The sequence below is a fragment of the Sceloporus occidentalis genome, unplaced genomic scaffold, assembly GCF_023333645.1.
Source record: "Sceloporus occidentalis isolate IW3139 unplaced genomic scaffold, rSceOcc1.0.p SCAF_1, whole genome shotgun sequence".
NCBI lineage: Eukaryota > Metazoa > Chordata > Lepidosauria > Squamata > Phrynosomatidae > Sceloporus > Sceloporus occidentalis.
Window position 1 is genome coordinate 317,261,451 of NW_028316981.1, and position 20,118 is coordinate 317,281,568.

The window sequence follows — 20,118 nt, forward strand, 5'->3', positions numbered from 1 at the left end:
TTCATCATTGCCCTTAACCTCTCCTTGCTCTCACTGACCTGTCTGATGACTGACATCACTGCCCTCATTCTCTCTTTGCTTTCACTGTCTTGGTCGATGACCAACATCATTACTCTCTGTGCTCTCACAGACCTGGTTGATGGCTGATATCACTGCCTCTTCATCCCCTTGCCTTCACTGACCTAACAAATGGTTGGCATCTTTGCCCTCATCTTCTCCTTGCCCTCCCTGACCTGAATGATGGCTGATACCACTACCTCCATCCTCTCCCTGCCCTCACTGACCCAATGGCTGGCTGACTGACATCTCTGCCCTTGTTCATGGTTTCACAGAAAGCCAACTGAGCCTGGAAGACTTTCTGCGTTACAAACGCCTGGCCAGCCAGCAGGAGGGTGAGCATGCCAATGGCAGTGGCAGCATGGAGGAGCAGGAAGAGCAGCTGACCCAGCAGTTTGCTGCACTGGACCCTGAGAAGAATGGTCACGTTGCATGGGCGGATTTCCTCTCCTATGAGTCCATCCTGCTGCTGCAGAGGATGCGAACCCAGGTGGGCAATGGAGAAGGAGCGGGGTCCCCCACTGGAAGAGCCATAGCTAGGGATTTGGGGAAGGGAGCTGTAGTCCAAAAATGGTCCCCTCTTCTCAGGCCTTCAGGCCAAGAGGGAGGAACCTCAGGGTGACAGTGCTTCTGGTGTGCATTTTCCTCATTTGTTACACCTGGTGTTTTTTATTCCAGTGGCATACTCTGTGCATCTCTGGGCTGTGTCATGCTAAACTGCATCACTAGATTTCATCCCTGTTTCCGTACCTGAATGTTTTATCTTATGGTGGATGTTTTATATTTGGTCATTTTTGCCCATCAGTCCTTCTCCCTCAAGAATTCCCCACTATGATTGGCTGTGGCTTAAGCCAAGAGCTATTTCCCAGACCTGTGACTAGGGACTTTATGAACTGTAGATGCTGGAAGCTGAAGCATCTCACACAGGGAAATCCACATCTTGGGGAAGTTCCTTATAATCAACTACAATTTCCACAATTATAATTATTATCATAAATATTATCATAATTATAATTATTACAATACCTTAGACACCATGGCGAGTGGCCATGGCTAAGGGATTTGGGGAATTATAGGCAATAAATTGATTTTTTGCAAGCTCTAGGCAAAGAACAAGTTTTGTTATAGGGCCATCTTCCAGAGATGTTGCTTCCTAGCTGGACCACTGATCCCTGCCAAACTCTTGGACCACCTCCTGGGACAGGCAATAGCCCTCTTTGCTAACTGGATGAAATAGCAGGGACAGGATCTTTGAGAGACATCTTCTCCCATCACCTGCTCCCTGATCCAGAGATTGAGATGTTCCCTCCCAAGACCCAAGTTTGAGAGAAAAGCCTTGTTTCACTAAGAATCATCACTCCCCATTCCAAAGTTAATCTCCTATCTAACCCAAGCTACACACAGGGGTTGAGCAAGAAATAATGTAGTATAGTGAAAGAGGAGAAATTATAATGCCATTCTATCCTGCTTTAGCTGGACACCACCAGGAATATTGTGCCCAGTTGTGGGCACCACAATTCAAGAAGGATGTGGACAAGCTGGAGCATCTCCAGAGGAGGGCGACCAAAATGGTGAAGGTTCTGGAAACTATAAAGTTTTGTGAGGACCAATTTAGGGAGCTGGATAGGTTTATCCTGGAGAACAGAAGGTTAAGAGGTGGCATGAGAGCCATGTTTAAATATTTGAAGGAGTGTCATATTATTATTAATGTTTATTTATATAGCACCATAAATTTACATGGCACTTTACAGGCATCATCAAAACAGAATATAACCTGCCAATGGTGTACAATCTAAAAATCATAACATATAAACTATACAAAATTAAGCAAGTTATGCAGTTAAAATACAAACTGTAAAAACAACTAACACAATATTAAACAATATTAAACTAAAACAATATTAAAATACAATTCCAAATGCTTTGGAGAACAAGAAAGTCTGTAATTCAGATTTAAAACAATATAGAATTAAATATATAACTATATTGGGGATGGAGCCAGATGCTCCAGAGAACAGGAGATGGACTACAGAAAAATATATTGTTTTCTAATGTGAAGTCGAAGGCTTTCATGGCCGGCATCCATAGTTTTTTGTGGGTTTTTCGGGCTAGAAGAGTTTCTTCCTGATACTAATCCTCTTGTGCAGGCCCTCACACCCTGAGGCCTGCCACTAGCAACAAAACAATACACATGCAAATCACTCCTGCCTTTCCAGGTCACACAATATATATACCCAAGTCCTTTCCAGGCAAGCATTCTCTGAAGATGTCAGCCACAGATGCTGGCGAAACATCAGGAAGAAACTCTTCTAGAACATGGCCACATAGTCCAAAAAACCCACAAAAAACTATATTGTTTTCTGTCCAGAGACTAGGGCTCATTACAGACGTGCCTAAAAGTGCGTGTTCTGCGCATGCTAGGGTTACAAAGGGGCGTCCTTTCCGGACGCCCCCAACCCTAGGACGTGCGGAGCGCACACAAAATGGCAGTGGCTGTTCCACACGGCCGCCGCCATTACTACGTAACGACCGCACCGCCTCTAAACGGGGCGGCATGGTTGTGACGTAGTGGGGCCGCGCGAGGGCGCATAGAGCGCCCTTTCTGCGGCCCTGGAAGGAGCTCTGTTTTGGAGCTCCTTCCAGGTTTGTGTCGCTGGGCGCAGCCTTTAGATGGCTGCGCCCAGTGACACAGAGGAGAAAGGGGCCAAGCAGCCCCTTTCTCCTCCTCCCCGCCGCTGCGGTATGTCCTTGGGGCTTGAAGCCCAAGGACACCCCTTTCCAGGCCGCAGGGAAGTGGCCTTTTGCCCCTTCCTCGTGGCCCAGAAAGTGGCAGATCGGTGCCTCAGCGGCTGCCGCTCTGGCCACTGAGGCCCCGATCCAGCAGGGAAAGGGGCGGGTGCAGGCCACCGCTTTTCGGTGGTCTGTAACACGCCTAGGATACGGTGGATGACAGGAAAAGAGATTCTACATAAAGCTTAGGAAGAACTTCCTGAGGGTAAGAGCTGTTCAACAGTGGAAGACAGTGCCTCTGACAGTGGTGGACTCTCTTTGGAAGTCTTTAAACAAAGGTTGGACAGGCATCTTTCAGAATGGGGTTGGACTGGATAGCCCTTGTGGCCCCTTCCAGCTCTGTGATTCAAAGATTCTAAGTGTACCCTGCCCACGGTCAGAAACACTCCTTTCTTTTGGGGCTGCACCAACAGTCCCTCTGGGCTTCATGAAGTCCAACTTTGGTTTCCTTCTGCAGAATGCCCTGCTACGCCTGCTGACTGGGAAGGAGAGGGAGAAGGCACGAGCCACGTTCCTGGCCTTGGATCAGCACGGAGATGGCTTGATCAGTGAGGCAGAGAGTCGGCGCACCCAACACACTTGGTTCCGAAAGCGGCACAAGGAGATGCCCTCCTGCAATGTCAGGTAAGAGTTTTACTGCAGCCAAAACTGACTGCTTGTGGGGAGAGTCTGATTCTCCCAAGTCTAGACAATATTGCCACATTGCTCCCTGGCCGCCTCCAAGAAAGATCTGAAAATGTATATTCCTTTAGCGTCAGTTTGCATCAGTGGTCAAGAGCTGAAGGGACATTTGTCAGCTCCTGTTCCATGGTAGAGATGGAAGTCTTCAACTATTTTATCCTTACACACAAGGACAGTTACTTATGCATTTGTTACAGAGTAGGTGCATGTATTTCTGCATAGAATAATAATCCTCGCCTTTTTGTTTTAATTCCCAACCAGATTTCCTGACTGTCAGAGAGTTCGTTTTTCAGCCAGGAAACAAATACTGATGAATTCTAGGCTGCGTCAATAGAAGTATAGTGTCTAGATCAAGGGAAGTAAAATAGTGCCACTCTATTCTGCTTTGGTCAGGCTCCACTTGGAATATTGTGTCCAGGTCTGGGCATAACAATGAAAAAGGATGTGGACAAGTTGGAGGGTGTCCAGAGCGACCAAAATTGTGAAAGGTCTGGAAACCATGCCTTATGTGCAGCGACTTAGGGAACTTGGGTATGTTTCGCCTGGAGAAGAGATGGTTAAGGGGGACATGATAACCCTGTTTAAATATTTGAAGGGATGTCACATTGAGGATGGGGCAAGCTTGTTTTCTGCTGCTCCAGAGAATAGGACTCAGAACAGTTGATGCAACCTACAGGAAAAGAGATTCCGCCTCAACATTAGGAGTAGCTTCCTGATAATAAGAGCTGTTCAACAGTGAAAGACACTCCCTCAGAGGGCTGTGATGTCTCCTTCTTTGGAGGTCTTTAAACAGAGGCTGGATGGCCATCTCTCGGGTTTGATTGAGAATTCCTGTATGGCAGTGGGGCTGGACTGGATGGCCCTTGTGGTTTCTTCCAACTCTATGATTCTGTGAATATTGTTTCCATCCCTTAGTAGCAGAGATTAGGCATGTGCACTTGCAGACACACCAAAAGCAGCTATGCAGCACACAATGTGAAATGTGCACCCATGCAGTCAGTAGCAGCTGGTGGCTTCCTTAGTAGTGGAACAGTGAATCTGCCCTGGGTTTCAGTCTGAAATGTAAAGTGAATGTTCAGGCCCAAAGTGAATTCCCTGTCCCTAGCAACACAGAAGGCACCAGCTGACAAAGGCCACAGGAATACCTCTGTGGCATATTTAAGACGAGAGAGTGCAGTTCCCTCCAAAGACTACAGCTGATTTGGCAGGAAAACAAATCTCCTGCATACTTGTTACCCAAAGAAGAGTTGCAGAAGGAACTGCGGATCCCCACCAGCTGTCAGCAATACTCCAGATGTTGGGGGAATTAGCTTTGCTAGAAGCTTGGGTAACCTTTGGACCATTGGGCACCAATATATAACAGTACTAACTGGGAGGACTCTAGGTTCTTGTTGAATTAAGAAGGTTTTATTTAATAAATAATAGAATCATAGAGTTGGAAGAGACCACAAGGGCCATCCAATCCAACCCTCTGCCATGCAGGAAATCTCAATCAAAGCATTCCCGACAGATGGCCATCCATCCTCTGCTTAAAGACCTATTTAGAGCCTGCCCAATCACAAGGAATCCAGGCGGGTTACAGCAATAAAAATACATAGAGAATACAATACAATAAAATACAATAAATAAGATACAATAGAGCAACGTAAGTCACAGTAATTCACAGCTAAGCCTGATGGAGTTGGGCCTGTCTTTTTCACTCCCTCCCAGGTCGGATGTTGACAGTTGACATGGAGGGAGGGCTCTTCTTCTTGAGGCAAGGATTTAATTTTAATTAATTTTAATTTAATTATTCTCATTAAATTTAAGAGAAGAATTGGTGGACAGAGTAAGTCACAGTAAATGGGGAGAGGAACTAGGTAGGGAAGGCCTGCCAGAAGACATCCGTCTTAAGGGTCTTCTTAAAGACTGTAAGATTAGAAATGTGGCGGATCTCCTTGGGCAGGTCATTCCAAAGGTTTGGAGCAGCAGTGGAGAAGGCCCTCTGGGTAACTGAGGTTAGTCTAGATTTTTTTGGCTGAAGTAGATTCTTCCTGAGGATCTTAGAGTGCAGGATGGACAGTACAGAGGAAGGCGTTCCCTTAAGTATTCTGTACCCAAGCCTGACTGCCATATTTTGTACAAGTTGAAGTTTCTGAACTTGGCACAAGGGTAGCCACATGTAAAGTCCAATCGAGAGGTGACCAGCACATGTGCTACTGTTTCAAGATCTCCCAGTTCCAGGAAGGGGCGCAGCTGGAGTATCAGCCGAAGCTGATAACAAGTGCTCCTGACTGTTGCAGGTGAAGAGCTGAGTCAAGGAGCACCCCCAAGCTGCGCATACAGTTTTTCAGGTGAAGTGTGACCCCATCCAGAACTGGCTGACACAACTCCATTCTTGGATTCGGGTTTCCTATAACAAGTACCTCCATCTTACCTGGATTCAGCTAGTGTCGGTTTTCCCTCATCCAGTCCATTACCGCCCCAAGACAGGCATTCAGAGGAGAGATGCCATCCTTAGTCAATGCATCAGTCTGAGACACAGAGAAATATATTTGGGTGTCATCAGCATATTGATAACACCCCGCCCCATGTCTCTGGATGATTTTGCCCAGTGGCTTCATGTAAATGTTAAACAGCATGGGAGATAGGATGGTGCCCTGGGGATGCCAAATTTTAGCTCTCTTTTAGAAGAGCAACTGTCTCCCAGTGCCACCATCTGGAATCTACCCAAGAGGTAGTAATAATAATAATAATACCATTTATTTATATCCCGCCTCTCTACAAAATGCAATTGAGGCGGCTTACAAGATTAAAATATACAGTCCAAACCCTCACCCACCCTCCTTAAAATACAATTAAACAATGTAGAATTTAAAACATAAAACATATTTAAAAACAATACAATAACTGTGGTGAAGTCAGAGGTCAGCAATTAGATTTTCCTAATAACTGCAATGCAGTGCCCCCGATACCCAACTCTCTCAGGCGTTCCAGAAGAATGTAATGGTTTGTGGTATTGAAAGCCGCTGAGAGGTCCAAGAGCACCAACAGGGTCACACTTCCTTTGTCGATGCCCAGAGGGAGATCATCGACCAAGGCGACCATGGCAGTCTCAACTCTGTATCCTGTCCTGAAACCCAGTTTGAAAGGGATCCAGAAAATCAGTTTCCTCCAAGACTGCCTGTAGTTGATTGGCGACTGCCCTCTCGATCGCCTTGCCCAAGAATGGCAACAACGAGACTGGCCTGTAGTTATTTCTGTCCAGGGGGTCTGGGGAGGGCTTTTTTGAGAGCGGTCTAACCACTACCTTCTTAAGACAAGAAGGCAGGGTACCCTCCCTAAAGGATGTATTGATTAAACTCTTCAGCATCCGCTTGACTGTATCACCCCCCTGGACAGCCAGCCAGGATAGGCAAGGGACAAGAGGGCAAGTTGTCTTTTTTCAGACTACTAAGGAGCTTGTCCATGTCTTCAGTACTTCCTGACACAAATTGATCCAGTCTAACAGTAATGGCGGAGGCGTTGGATGCCTCTCTCATTGCTTCCGACTTAAAGTTTTAGAAAATATGCAGAGTACAATCACACACACAAGATAGCAATTCAAACAGATGCACACAGCATAGAGAGCTGAGCAAAATGCAGATACAGAAAGGGGATAGGGGAGTTGCAATGGGGTTATATCTACCTGTCCAAGAGAAGACCATGGAAGGCTGGAGTGGCTCAGATAGAGAGGTCTGGGGGTGACACAGAACATACACAGAGTGTGGACGTATATGCAAGCTGGGCTGTGTGTGCAACAGTTAGGTTTTGAAGCCATAATTACACTTTAAAACTAGCTAAGGTGATTTCATGAGAAACAAAGGAATTTATCACACGGGAGGAATTTCTCTTAATTTCAAATGAAAAGAAAGTGGGGCCAGAATGCATTCACATGAATTTGTTAGTTTAGCGAATTTACATGAATTTGAATTGCGTTCAAACTGACTTCCCATTGCCCGAAAATAGCATGCCATTGCCTGAATTTGCGTGTGGCAGCCTATCACGCAATAACGTGAAACCACATGATTGCGTTCGGACTGACTTCCCATTGCCCAAAATTGCTTGTGGTAGTTTATCACGCAATAATGTGAAACCCCATGATTGCGTTCAGATTGCCATTGGATTATGCTTCCAATTTCCCTTGTCTGATAAACTACAAAGACTTACTAGCCCTTACGAAAGGACCAAAAAAGTGTTTCCAAAGTGGTGGATTGTTTTGCTATCCAAAAAAAGAAAAGGACTAATTTGATTGATGGTAACATCATTGACTTGACAAAACAGTGACAGGATCTAGGGCTCCCTAAAATGTGTGGATAGGAAGTGTCCTGGGGAATACAGTAGGGAAAAGAGGGGGAATGTGGCCTTGTTTGATCTGTTGGCAAGAAGCCATCCTTCACTTTATGATTCAGTAGGAAATGCAGACCTTGGCAGAGAGGAAAGATTGTCTCTTTTAGCGAACCACTTTTATCCTTTGTGTTTCAGCTCTTCATATGTCTGGGGTCTATGTGCCTCATTCAAATACTACATTTCTGTATCTTTCCACTTTTGTGCAAATAACATTCTCGCTCCAGAAACTATATATATTTGAATATTTCCTTTATTCCCTTCCTTCTGTCATCTTTAAAAGGAAGAGTTCTGGTTCCATCTTAATCTAAATTTGTAGTATTTGCTGCATTATACTGTGAATCCCTGTCCAATATTTTTTGTTGTGGTACACATCCACCAGATACGGGGGAAGGGAAAGAGAAAGGGGTTTACAGTAATCTGGAAAATGGGGAAATATGTGATTTATTATTATTATTATTATTATTATTATTATTATTATTTACTTCCTGCCTCTCCTCAAGGTTCAAGGTGGGGCTACAACTTGTTAAATACAAAACACAATTAAAAGCAACAACAGATATGAAACATAATTGTTTATTTTGTTTAGTTTTGAGTGCGAACTAAAAAGGGTTTTTTAAAAAAGCAAATACTGCCTTTCTGGTGTTTAAACGGTCATTGCAACCTCATGAGCACATACTGGCATCCAGAGGGGCAATCTATATTAAAAATAGAAGTATCCAAATGCATTGTGGGGATACTGGAATGCTTGCATCCTCCATTGGAACCAGGCACGATCTAACCCTTGGGCATCTCTTCCTCCCTGGCAGCATCAGCCATGTGGGTCCCATCTCAGAGAGCAGCCCCACCAGCAGCACCAGCAGCAAAAGCCAGGACAAGGTCTTCTTGAACCCAGAGCCAGAGGAGTCAAGGTAAGCCTGGGGCGGGGGGGGGCACTTTCTGTCTCTTCCTCCTTGAAGGATAGCAGAAGGTGGTGCCCTCCCCCATTCTGGTCCTTAATCCATTTATTTGTTAAGTTTCTAACATGTCTTTCTCCAAGGGTTGCCATACCTGAGGACCTCCAAACTGGGGAAAATGTAGGACAAGGTTTTAAAATGTAGGACCTTTTTTTTTTTAATTTCCTGGCCAGGAAATTAAAAAAAAAGGTCCTACATTTTTAAACCTTGTCCTCCTTCCCGGCTTGGGAGGAAGCCTCGGCCTCCTCTCAGGCCGGGAAGGGGCACAGGGGCCGCCTGTCATCGCGGCCATCGCTGCGGTGGCAAGCGGCCTCCTCCTCCTCCCAGGCCCCGGCGAGGCCTTGGAGGACTCTGCGATCGTGGAGCCGCCTCCAAGGCCTCACTGGAGCCTGGGAGGGAGCACCTCCGCGGCCAGAGCTCCAACCGCGGAGAGCGCTCCTAGGCCTCAGCGAGGCCTTGGAGGCCCCCGCGGCGCGTGCGGGGGCAGAGGTGGCCACGGGTGGTGCCATCCCGGTTTTAGCGCCAAACCGGACCGGGTCGACACCGCCCGAAGAGGGATTGTCCTGCCTACAGGCGGGATATGGCATCCCTACTTTCTCCCCAAAGGGGATCCAAGGTGTAGGCTAAAACAAACCAGGGCTAAGAAACACTCTATGATACAAACTTTAAACAAAATAAATAAATAAATAAATAAGACATCCTAAGGAAAATACTGGTTTATAACAGATTAAAAGCAATTCAAATTTGGCAATGAAGATGGAAAAAAAAATATGACCATGTCAGTCACAGCCCTGAATTTTGTCAACATGTTGTTGATGCTGTTCTCAATGAAGATGGCATGGAGAGGTATCCATGCAGGTGAAGGCCATTCCTCCTCCTGGCCATGGGGCACTGGGAGACCAAGCATTTTAAAATCCAGGAAATAAAATTTAACTTCCATTAGCAACACAAAAAGGTATTTATTTTGAGTTCCAGGATGTCTCTGCCCCTTGTGAGGCCACAAAGCCCTTTGTTAGACAGAGAACACTGAACCTCTCAAGTGAAGCCTCCTTGCTTTTGCATTAGGAAAGAATTAGAATCATAGAGCTGGAAAAGACCAGTCCAACTCCCTGCCATTCGGTAAAATGTCCCAAATACAGTCCCATTTTTTTTTAAAAAAATGTTTTACGTTTGTTGGAGGTAGAAACCTCAAATAATAAAGTCCCAGTTCATTGGCTCTCTTTTTAGGATTCAATCCCAATTGCAGCTAAAATGTGGTGTCTTCACATCCAGGGGTTGCCATCTTGGCCCTATAGCAAAGTAAATTAACATCCAATAAAAGTACCATAACATACCTCTCCAGTTTTCATTCTGACAACCCTACTGAATAGCAATAGCAACAGCAATAGCATTTGCATTTCTATATCACTTCATAAGCCCTTATCACAGGAGGGAATCAATCAAATACCATGGATAAACAGGGTTTATATCTGGGAATATCCCACAAAAGCGGAATTGTTTTCAGATGATGTTGGGCTAATTGAGCATTAACGCGACATGCATCCCAAAAGTAAAAAGCGGTGTGATTTTGCCTGCTTTCTGCATGGTTTAATGCTCAATTAGCCCTACATTGTCTGAAAACAATCCCACTATTGTGGGATATTCCCATGATATAAACTTCGTTTATCCACAGGTTTTGGATGCTTTGCTTCCTGTGTGATAAGGTCCTTATAATAAACTCAGTACTCTCTAAGCAGTTCACAATCTGTAAGCCAATTGCCACCAACAAGCTGGGTACTTATTTTACTGACCTATAAAAGGATGGAACCTGAGTCAACCTGGAGCCCTCTGGGATCAAACTCACACCATTGTGGCGGCACAATTGCCATTTAACCACTGCACCACCATGGTTCTGAAGAAGAGAAATCCCAATAAGAAGTCAAAGGCTTTGACGGCCTGCATCCATAGTTTTTTTGTGGGTTTTTTGGGCTTTGTGGCCATGTTCTGGAAGAATTTATTCCTGACATTTTGCCTGCATCTGTGGCATCTTCGTAGAGATGCCAGCCACAGATGCAGGCGAAATGTCAGGAATAAATTCTTCCAGAACATGGCCACACTGCCCGAAAAAACCACAAAAAATCCCAATAGGATTTACCCTTTAGAAGAGAAGATTAAGAGGTGATATGATTGTCCTGTTTAAATATTTGAAGGGCTGTCTTGTTGAGAATGGAGCAAGCTTGTTTTCTGCTGCTCCAGAGAATAGAATTTGTAGCAATGAATTCAAGCTACAGGAAAAGAGATTCCAGCTCAGCATTTGGAAGAACTTCTTGATGGTAACAGCTGTTCGAGAATGGAAGATGCCGCTGCCTTGGAGGGTGTGTGGAGTCTTCTTCTTTGAAGGTTTTTAAACAGAGGCTGGATGGCCATCTCTCAGGGGTGTTGACTATGTGTTCCTGCATGGATGCAGTTGGACTGGATGCAGTTGGACTGGATGGACCTTGAGGTCTCTTCCAGCTCTATACGACTTGGGCCAGAGGGCAGGAGAACCTAGTCTAGATTCTGTTCCCTGCTCTGGGCATCATCATCAGTGGTGGGCATGCAGCTCCTTGCCCATTGTCCCCTACCTCTGCCTCAGTTTCCATAGTTGTTGTCGTGCCGCTGTGACTTTCCCAACATTGGGGAGATGTGTCAGTGCTTGTAATCATCTCAGCCTCATTAAGAGCAGAAATGAGACTCTTGCGTTTCCACAGCAACCACTGTTAATAAGACAAAGCCAAGAAGATGCTTCCCAGGCAAGGAGAGGGCACCAGTTCAGCTGGTGGGCAAGCGAGCCAGCAAGCAATGGTGGGAGCGATAAACACACTCCCCCTTTGCACTGTAGGGAGCTTGTGATCAAAGGCTACAGAAGGATCCAAGTGGAATGGGCACTGGGGCTCCATGCTCTTCCTCCTACCATCTGCTCTTTCTTTTCTTCACTCTTTCTCGCTCTCTCCCAGATTGGCAGAAGAGCAAAGAAGGGCAGGCACGTGCCAGGTTCCTCTGGCCCTTGCCAAGTAATCAGATGGCCCCCAATAAACAGAGGGGCAGGAGGAGGAAGGCAGAGTGTCTCAGAGCCAGGATGGCATTCTTTGCTAATCTCACTTTTTCAGGTAGCAGCAACAAGTCATTTTAGCAGTTTGCCTCCTCTTGCAAGAAAGTCTTCGAAAACTGCACAGTTTGGGACTCATTCCACTCAAAATTCATACATGGTATTCTTGCATGGAAAATGGCATTTTGTGTACATGACATGGCATTTTCAATGGAGGGATTAATATTTCTGCTGAGAAATACAGTCAGTCCTCCATATCCATGGGTTTGGTATCCAAAGATTCAACCATCCATGGCTTGTAAATTCCAAAAAGCAAAACTTAATTTTGCCATTTTATAAAAAGGATGCCTTTTTGCTACACCATTGTATTTAATGGGACTTCAGCATCCACAGATTTTGCTATCCATAAGGGGTCCTCTAATAAAGCCCCAGTGGATGCTAAGAGCCCGCTGAATTAATTTCTGTGTAGAAGATGCTGGGAGCTTTGCACAGGAAATGCTGTAGTTGAGGACTTATTCTGCACAAACTGAACATAGTATTCCAGGTGAGGCCTGACCAAAGCAGACTAGAGCAGCACTATTACGTCCCTTGATCTAGACATTGTAGTTGCATTGATACAGCCTAAAATCACATTGGGCTTTTTAGCTGCCACATCATACTGTTGACTCATGTTCAATTTGTGGTCTACTTGGACTTCTAGATCCCTTTCACATATAGGTCTCCTTAAGCCAGGTGTCCCCCATCCTATATCTATGCATTTCATATTTTTGCCCTAAGTGCAATACCTTACATTTCTCCATTAATTAAAATGGTGACAACAATTTAACATAATGCAGACCACAATGCATCTATATGCTGGATAAAATCTTCCATTAGGATGAACTGAGGAGGTTAGAGAAGGGGCCCTGTTGGCCTGGCGCCTTCCATCTTGCTAACCTGCTATCTCCTTCTCTCCTTCTCTCCTCTCTTCTCCACAGCCGAACCATCAACTGGTCAACTTTCCTGAGGGATAGCACCATCTACATCCTGGCCGCACGACCCAACAGCTCAGCTGTCCACCTGAAGCCATTGGCATAAGAGAGTTGCTCAGTGACAGAGTGGAAGGCCAAGAGATCTGCCCCTTTGGCAAGCGACAGAGAAGGGGCAACTGGCCCTGCTTTGCCGTCTTGATCTATCCAGGAAACACTTCATCATTGGACAGTGGCAAGGGAACTCCAACTATCCCATGTCAGAGAACCTCCAAGAGTGGCTATGGGAGAAGAGCAGTTGGCTTCTTGGGCCAGTAGCCATTGGCATCTCCAAATCTCATCTCATACATAGACACACACAACCCAGATAAACAAAACATCAGTTGGATGACAGAGGATCATACCTTTCAGTCAAGAACTGTAAAGCGTTGATGTTGTACCGTAATTTCCAGTTGGCCAGCTGATAAAATAACTTCTTCGTTTCTCCATGCAATCTGTTGGCCAAGAGTGGACAGGATCCAAATATTCCAACTGTTTCCCACTTTCTGCTTAGCTGAAGAAAACTCAAAATGTTCATGCGCAGAGCTTATGCATCACAGCCGATTGCTTGTTTCTAACTGCTCAGGACTGGTACAGCCGCACATCTCAGACCTATTCTGGTTTCTGACTGGCCTGCTTTCATGCCCTGCAGTTGCATTCCAGTTTGTATTGGTGGGAAAGGGACCAAACCCAGGTATCCGGTTGGTATCCTAATTTTTGATGGCCTGAAAAAAGAGCTAGTTTGTGCACAGCAAGGTTTTGAATTTTTGCGTGTGCTTTTTATGATTGGTCTCTGCAAATCCATGAGCTCACAGAGAAGCCAGACAGAGCGTGAAGTCCCTTTGTTCCTCCCTTCCATTCCTCAACAGAGAGGCGCACTCTGTTGCTTAACCCAGCCACCAGTGCTTCCATCCCCAAAGAGAAGCCATTTTTGTAGCTACTGGGATGGGTGCAGCCTCCCTGGAACTGTTCAGCCTGGAACCCAGCAAGACCAATGCCCAAGACTTGCATTTCATCCCCTGTTTCCTACCCTTTCCTTCATCTGAGGAATACAGGGAAGAGGGTGCAGAGAGGGAGATGGCACCAGCAGATGACAGGTTGGCAGGTCAGGACTAACTCAGGCCCAAAGTCTGAAACCTAGGGGGAAAACCTGGTGATGTCACAAAAATGATGTTTTAAGCCACTGATGGTACCAGGAAGCATGACCCATTAAGCATAATCTGCAGTTGCACAAATTATGCCATTCAATTTAAAAATACCAACAGGTGAGAAAAATATGTGTGTGCGTGCATACACAAACACACACTTTTAAAGATGATCCTCTTGCTCTGGGGTTCCTCCTTCTCACTCTGAGGACTCGAGAGGAGAGGCCAGGCCTTGAGACTCTACTTCAGACCCTGAGATCTGGGAACCCTATAAAAGCTGGGGACACTCGTATCAATTTCAACCCACCAGGACGCAGTGTGGTCAGCAATGGTTTAAGGAAGGGCATATTCGTCCCAGACTCATTTGAGTTAGGAAAGCATCATTTCCATCCCTAGAAAGGCTCCTAACAGCCCACCCACAGGACATGAGTACAGAATGTGTGGGATTCCTACAAACTAAAAACCAAAGTGAAGAAGGTCCACCTAGTTTGCTTCCAGCTACAGCCAACAAGTGATCACTAGGAAAGCAGTTTTATCAAGCACAGAGCCTTTCCTGTCCTGTCCTTTACTGTCTTATCTTATCCCATTCTGTCCTGCTGTTTGCTTGCCTGCCACACTAGGGAATTAAAGGAGTTGATGACTGGAGCATAGCATATTTAGGTGAGAGAGAAAGAGCAGACCCAAAGAACCCCACAATTTACAAAAGAGGTTGGAGGGGGGGCGGGAAGAATGGTTGAAGGAACATGCTCTATTCACATTAAAACGAGCATATATTCACTCTTGTCATGTTAAAACGTGAATATAATGGTTATCCAATAGCTCCAGGTCCATGCCTCTTCATTAGCAGGCAGCAGCCCCCCCTCAGCAATGCTGAAGGACATGCGGAAGCAAAATTGAAGCGGAATTGCAACGTGGCTTCATGGGACCCCCCCCCCTTCCGTATTGGGGGTGTGGAACCAGGACCAAAGGAGACATGCACATCACACCAAACAACAGCGCACTGCGTGCGAAGTTGCCTAGGAACAGGGTTTGTGACTTCACTAGTTCACCAAATTTACTTAACTGTGGATTGGTGTGTGATTGCGTTTGGAGTGCGTTCATACTGCCAGAGATCGCGTGTGGTAACCTTTCGTGCAATAATGTGAATACGCATGATTCCGTTCAGGATGACACTGGATTATACTTCCAATTTCAGTTGTGTGATATCGTCCAAAGAAATTCTCTTTCAGGACACAGAAGGCATCTTTAGCTTCTTTGCTTCTGCTCCTGCCACCACTTTCACCATGTGATTTTCAAGCAATGGCCTCTAAAAAATTTTAAAAATCACATGCCTAGTGGCAATGGCCTATATAAAGATCCCATTCAGAGGTGTCACTTTGGGAGGTTCAGGGAATGTGGACTGCAAAGGATGAAAGCCCAGAAGGAGGTGAAAACCCATTGTCCCTCTTAACACACACACACACACACACACACCCCCGCTCCAGCAAGGGTGCCTCAACAAAAGCAGGAAGGATGCCTTTATTGCATAGCATTGCCCCATCTTCCCTTCCCTCTGAGGAAGGAAGGGCAAAGCAATCCTCTTGCTCTCCTGCCTGTCAGTCCAGCCGCCCAGGTCCTTCCGGGTCTGGCCAGGCAAGGCGTAAGGAAAGAAGAGGATAGGATCATTCACTGCTGCCACCACCACCATCAGTGACACTGGCCCTGGTGACACCAGCCCTGGTGACACCATTGATCCCATTCACAAGCATCCATGTTGAGACTGGGAGCAAGAGTAGCAAGAGAAAGAGTGGAAACCTCTTGGCACTTTGCTTCCTTCATGTCAAATTTGGGGTGCTGCTTCTAGGTGCTTTAGTCCCTGTTCCTCTAGTACAGAATCCCCTGTGCCTCTGTCTGAGCTGACACCCTCTCCATCCCTCACCCTTCCAGACCAACTGACCTGACCAAGAGCCCTGGAGATCTGTCTGGATGTTGGCTTATTCTCCAGACCCGTGACTAGCCTTCATCTTGGATCTGCCGACTCAACTCCTCCTTCAGTACTACTCCATCATGGGTTGTGTTAAAAACATCAGAGGAGCTCCTCTGCCCTAACAACTGACTTTACTGGAAGCAGTCACACAGAAAGGCTATCAGAAAGCCCAGCAGGCACAACGACGACTATCCAACCAACCAACCACTAACAGCAACCCACACTGACCATAAGTCACACCCAAATTTGTGTCTGCAACAGTCCTCTTGCATCAGCCTCTTGCATCTTGCCGGTTGAGTCATCCTGGGCATATCTTCCAAGTGGTGTGATGATGACCCTCCATGTCTGTCACCATGGTGCAACCTTTCCTTTGTTGCAGAACAGAGCATCTTCTGCCAACTGCCATACTCTGTCCTGTGAAATTCTATTCCCATATTGTACATACACTCTCACTCTCAGCCCCCCTCCTAGTACATGAAGAAAGTCAGGTTGTGCCTGGGCAACTGCATGCAGATATGGGCACAGGGTGGAAAAGTACCCAGCCAAGGTGCCTGAGATCAGTTGCTAGAGCTGGCATAAAACAGCGTGACCCAGAAGGTCCAAAGGCCAGGCTCCCGGCATTTTGACCAAACCTGGCAGAGCCAAAAGGCTCATCCGGACAGACAGTCCAAGAGGCCGGTGTGCAATTCCCCCCTTCCCTATGCATAGACAATCCCAGGAAACTTCACCTGTCCCAGTTTGACAAAGATAATCTCAATTAATCCTCTGCTGGCCCACTCGCCCAGCTGCTTTTAAAAGATCCCACTTTCTTCCTCCTCCTCCCACTTTCCCCCTTGGTTCTTTGCTTCCTTCACCAACTGCAAACTGAGTTCCAAGTGCAAAAGTCATTTATACTTAGTTAACGCAGCATCATACAGAGAGCCAGCATGGTGCCAATGGACCAGGCTTCAATTCCCTACTCAGCCATGGAACCCCACTGGGTGATCTTGAGGAAAGCACACACTCTCAGCCCCCTAAAAACCATGATAGCGTCTCCGTAGGTCAGAAACAACCTGAAGGCACACAACAGCAACAAACAGGAGGAGAAGAAGAGCAGAGATCTACCTTTTCCAGTAGGAACGTTTGGTTTTTTCTTTTTTCAGGCTTTCCTGAACTCAGTACATAGATTCCAAGGCTTCTCTGGTTAACATGATCGTTGTGTGTTCTTCCAGTTATTAACTTTTGCTTTCTTTTTTGCTTGTCCTCACCCTTATGACTGCTCTCTCATGTTGTTTGCCCACATGTGCCCACACAGTTTTTATCTTTGAAATGTTGGACATTTTGCTGGATGGGTGACCTATCATGCTAAACCAATTTTTTCCATCTCCCAAAGTTCAGATATGGAGGTGATTCCCTTCATCATGTTGGTCTGAGTCCCCAGTGTCCCTCCACATAAGATTATAAAAAGAGACCATGCTCAGAGCAGCCTCCTGGTTTCCTGCAGAGTTCCATGGATTTGGAGTCTTCAAAACCAGGCAGAATTGCCATAAGAGCCATTGTTTTTGATGTCCGGATTGCTCCAGATTCTTGTGGCGGCCTGCTAGTCCATCACGACTAGATAACCATTGATAAGCATTATTATCTGGATTTGTCTATTCCTTTTATAAAGCCATCCAAGATAGCTGCCATCACTGCATCTTATGGAAGGAAGTTTCATGGTTTAACTGTGTGAAGAAAATCCTTTGACCTCTCCAGAATCTTGCAGCTTCAACAGTTCAAGAAGGAGAGAGACAAGGGTGTCCTTGTCCAATTCCGTTTTTTCTTAGACTCCAATAGAGATTCCTTTTCGCTTGATGGAAGTGAAGTAAGTATCCATAACAAATCCAGTTTGATCTCTGACAACAGAAAACCCTAGATATGGAGAAGTTGGTTTGACTGCAGCCTCCAGCTCAGTTCTCATAAATGATGTGTCCTCCTGGCCTTAGGATTGGGCTTGACTACATCTCAAATAATGCATCACAAACAGGTAGTCATCCTGTTCTAATGTAACAAGATTCATAGGAGCTGCAAAGGACCGGCTGGTTTCCCCAGTGAATTGTATGGCCTGGCCTTTGTAAGATACACAGGACCTGTTTCTAAAGGTCTCCTTCCATGATCTTTAGGTGGCCTTTTCCATTGGACTCTACAGAGATGCATATATTCTGTATCAAGGCAACCTGAATTCTGTGGTCTGAATAAATAATGTAAATTGGGCATTACTAGTCTTGAGTAATTTATCCCATTTTTGCATCCTTGGGGTTGTAATAATTCACTTGGGGGAACGGCATCATTTGGCTTATGCTAGCCATTGGGTGTGTGTGAAAAGGAACTATAAAGAGGTCCACACCACTAGAAACTGAGCTGTCTCCTCTCCTGGTATGTCCCAGGCTTGGCTCAATGCATTTGCAAACTTCCCTCTATGATGTAGCACCTGGGAGTGGTATTAAGAACAAAAGATGACTATCAGGAGGTGGGATTTTTCTCTGGCCCCCCACTTTCATAGGTAAGCAATGCAACTGTAAAGGCTTCCTGCAGTTCAGCACACAATGGTGGACCATCAACATTGGAAAAGTTACTTGTTCCGAAATACCACTTCCAGAATCATCCAGTTAACCTGGGCTGCAGGTGAAAAAATGAACTTTGCCAGACTCTTTAGGCTGAGTATGCTTCTCCCTTGACTGGGGGTTTCTGGGAGCTGTAGTTCAAAACAGTAACTTTGCTCTGCTTTGCTTGTCTCCTTCAGTATCTGCCCATGCCAATGGGGATTCTGAGATCTGTAGTGTCAGAAAATACATTTTTGAGCTCTGTGGAAGAATATACTTCTTTTTTTGATGTCTTCCCATAATGATGATGGGGTCTGTAGACCAAAAGAGTAAATTTTTGAGTTGTGCAGCTGGGTGTATTTCTCCCTTGATGCCTAGCCAATACTGATGGTGACTTTTGGGAGGTGCTGTCCAAAAAGGTCACTTTTTCTGAGTTCCATGGCTGAGTATGATTATCCCTGATGGCTGTCCCATGCTAATGGGGTTTCTGAAATTTGTAGAATTTGTAGTTGGGGTAAACTGACTTGTCTCAGCTCTGCAGCTGAGTGCATTTCTCCAGTTAATGCTTGACCAATGATGGTGGTGAGTTCTGGGAACTGTAGTAGAAAAAAGTCACTTTTATGAGTTCTGCAATGAAGTGCATTTCTCTCTTGATCATAGAATCATAGAGTTGGAAGAGACCACAAGGGCCACCCAGTCCAACCCCCTGCCATGCAGGAAATCCAAATCAAAGCATCTCCGACAGATGGCCATCCAGCTTCTGCTTAACGACCTCCAAAGAAGGAGACTCCACTACACTCCAGGGGAGTTTGTTCCACTGTCGGACAGTCCTTACTGTCAGGAAGTTCCTCCTAATGTTGAGGTGGAATCTCTTTTCCTGGAGCTTGCATCCATTGCTCCGGGTCCTAGTCTCTGGAGCAGCAGAAAACAAGCTTGCTCCCTCTTGAATATGACAACCTTTCAGATATTTAAACAGGGCTATCATATCACCTCTTAATCTTCTCTTCTCCAGGCTAAACATCCCCAGCTCCCTAAGTCGTTCCTCATAGGGCAAGGTTTCCAGACCTTTCACCATTTTAGTCACCCTCCTCTGGACATGCTCAAGTTTCTCAACATCCTTTTTAAATTGTGGTGCCCAGAACTGGACACAATATTCCAGGTGGGGCCTGACCAAAGCAGAATACAGTGACACTATTACTTCTCTTGATCTAGACACTATACGTTTATTGATGCAGCCTAAAATTGCATTGGCCTTTTTAGCTGCCGCATCGCACTGTTCACTCATGTTGAACTTGGACTCCAAGATCCCTTTCACACGTAGTTTCATTCAGCCTGATCAATAGTAATAGTGAGTTCTGTGAGGTGCCATCCAAAAAGGTCACTTTATTTTTAATTCCATGGTGGAGTATGCTTATCTCTTGATGGCTCCCTTATGCTAATGGAGTTTCTGGGATTTATAGTAAGCTAACGTTTTTGATCTCTGCAGCTGATGTGCTTCTCCCTTGAAGTTCTGGGGTGAGTAT

The 20,118-nt window shown here is 45.7% G+C and overlaps 1 protein-coding gene across 1 annotated transcript in view; it reads left to right on the forward strand.

Annotated features, from left to right (window-relative positions):
• The window catches only part of PHF24 (PHD finger protein 24), a 64,353-nt gene extending 48,838 nt beyond the window's left edge, over window positions 1-15,515 (forward strand). The window contains exons 5-8 of the mRNA XM_089513673.1: window positions 333-547; window positions 3,305-3,471; window positions 8,703-8,804; window positions 12,894-15,515. Coding sequence (XP_089369799.1) covers window positions 333-547; window positions 3,305-3,471; window positions 8,703-8,804; window positions 12,894-12,993 — 584 coding nt within the window. The 3' untranslated portion in view covers window positions 12,994-15,515. The remainder of the gene's footprint in view (window positions 1-332; window positions 548-3,304; window positions 3,472-8,702; window positions 8,805-12,893) is intronic.
• Window positions 15,516-20,118: the final 4,603 nt, after the last annotated feature.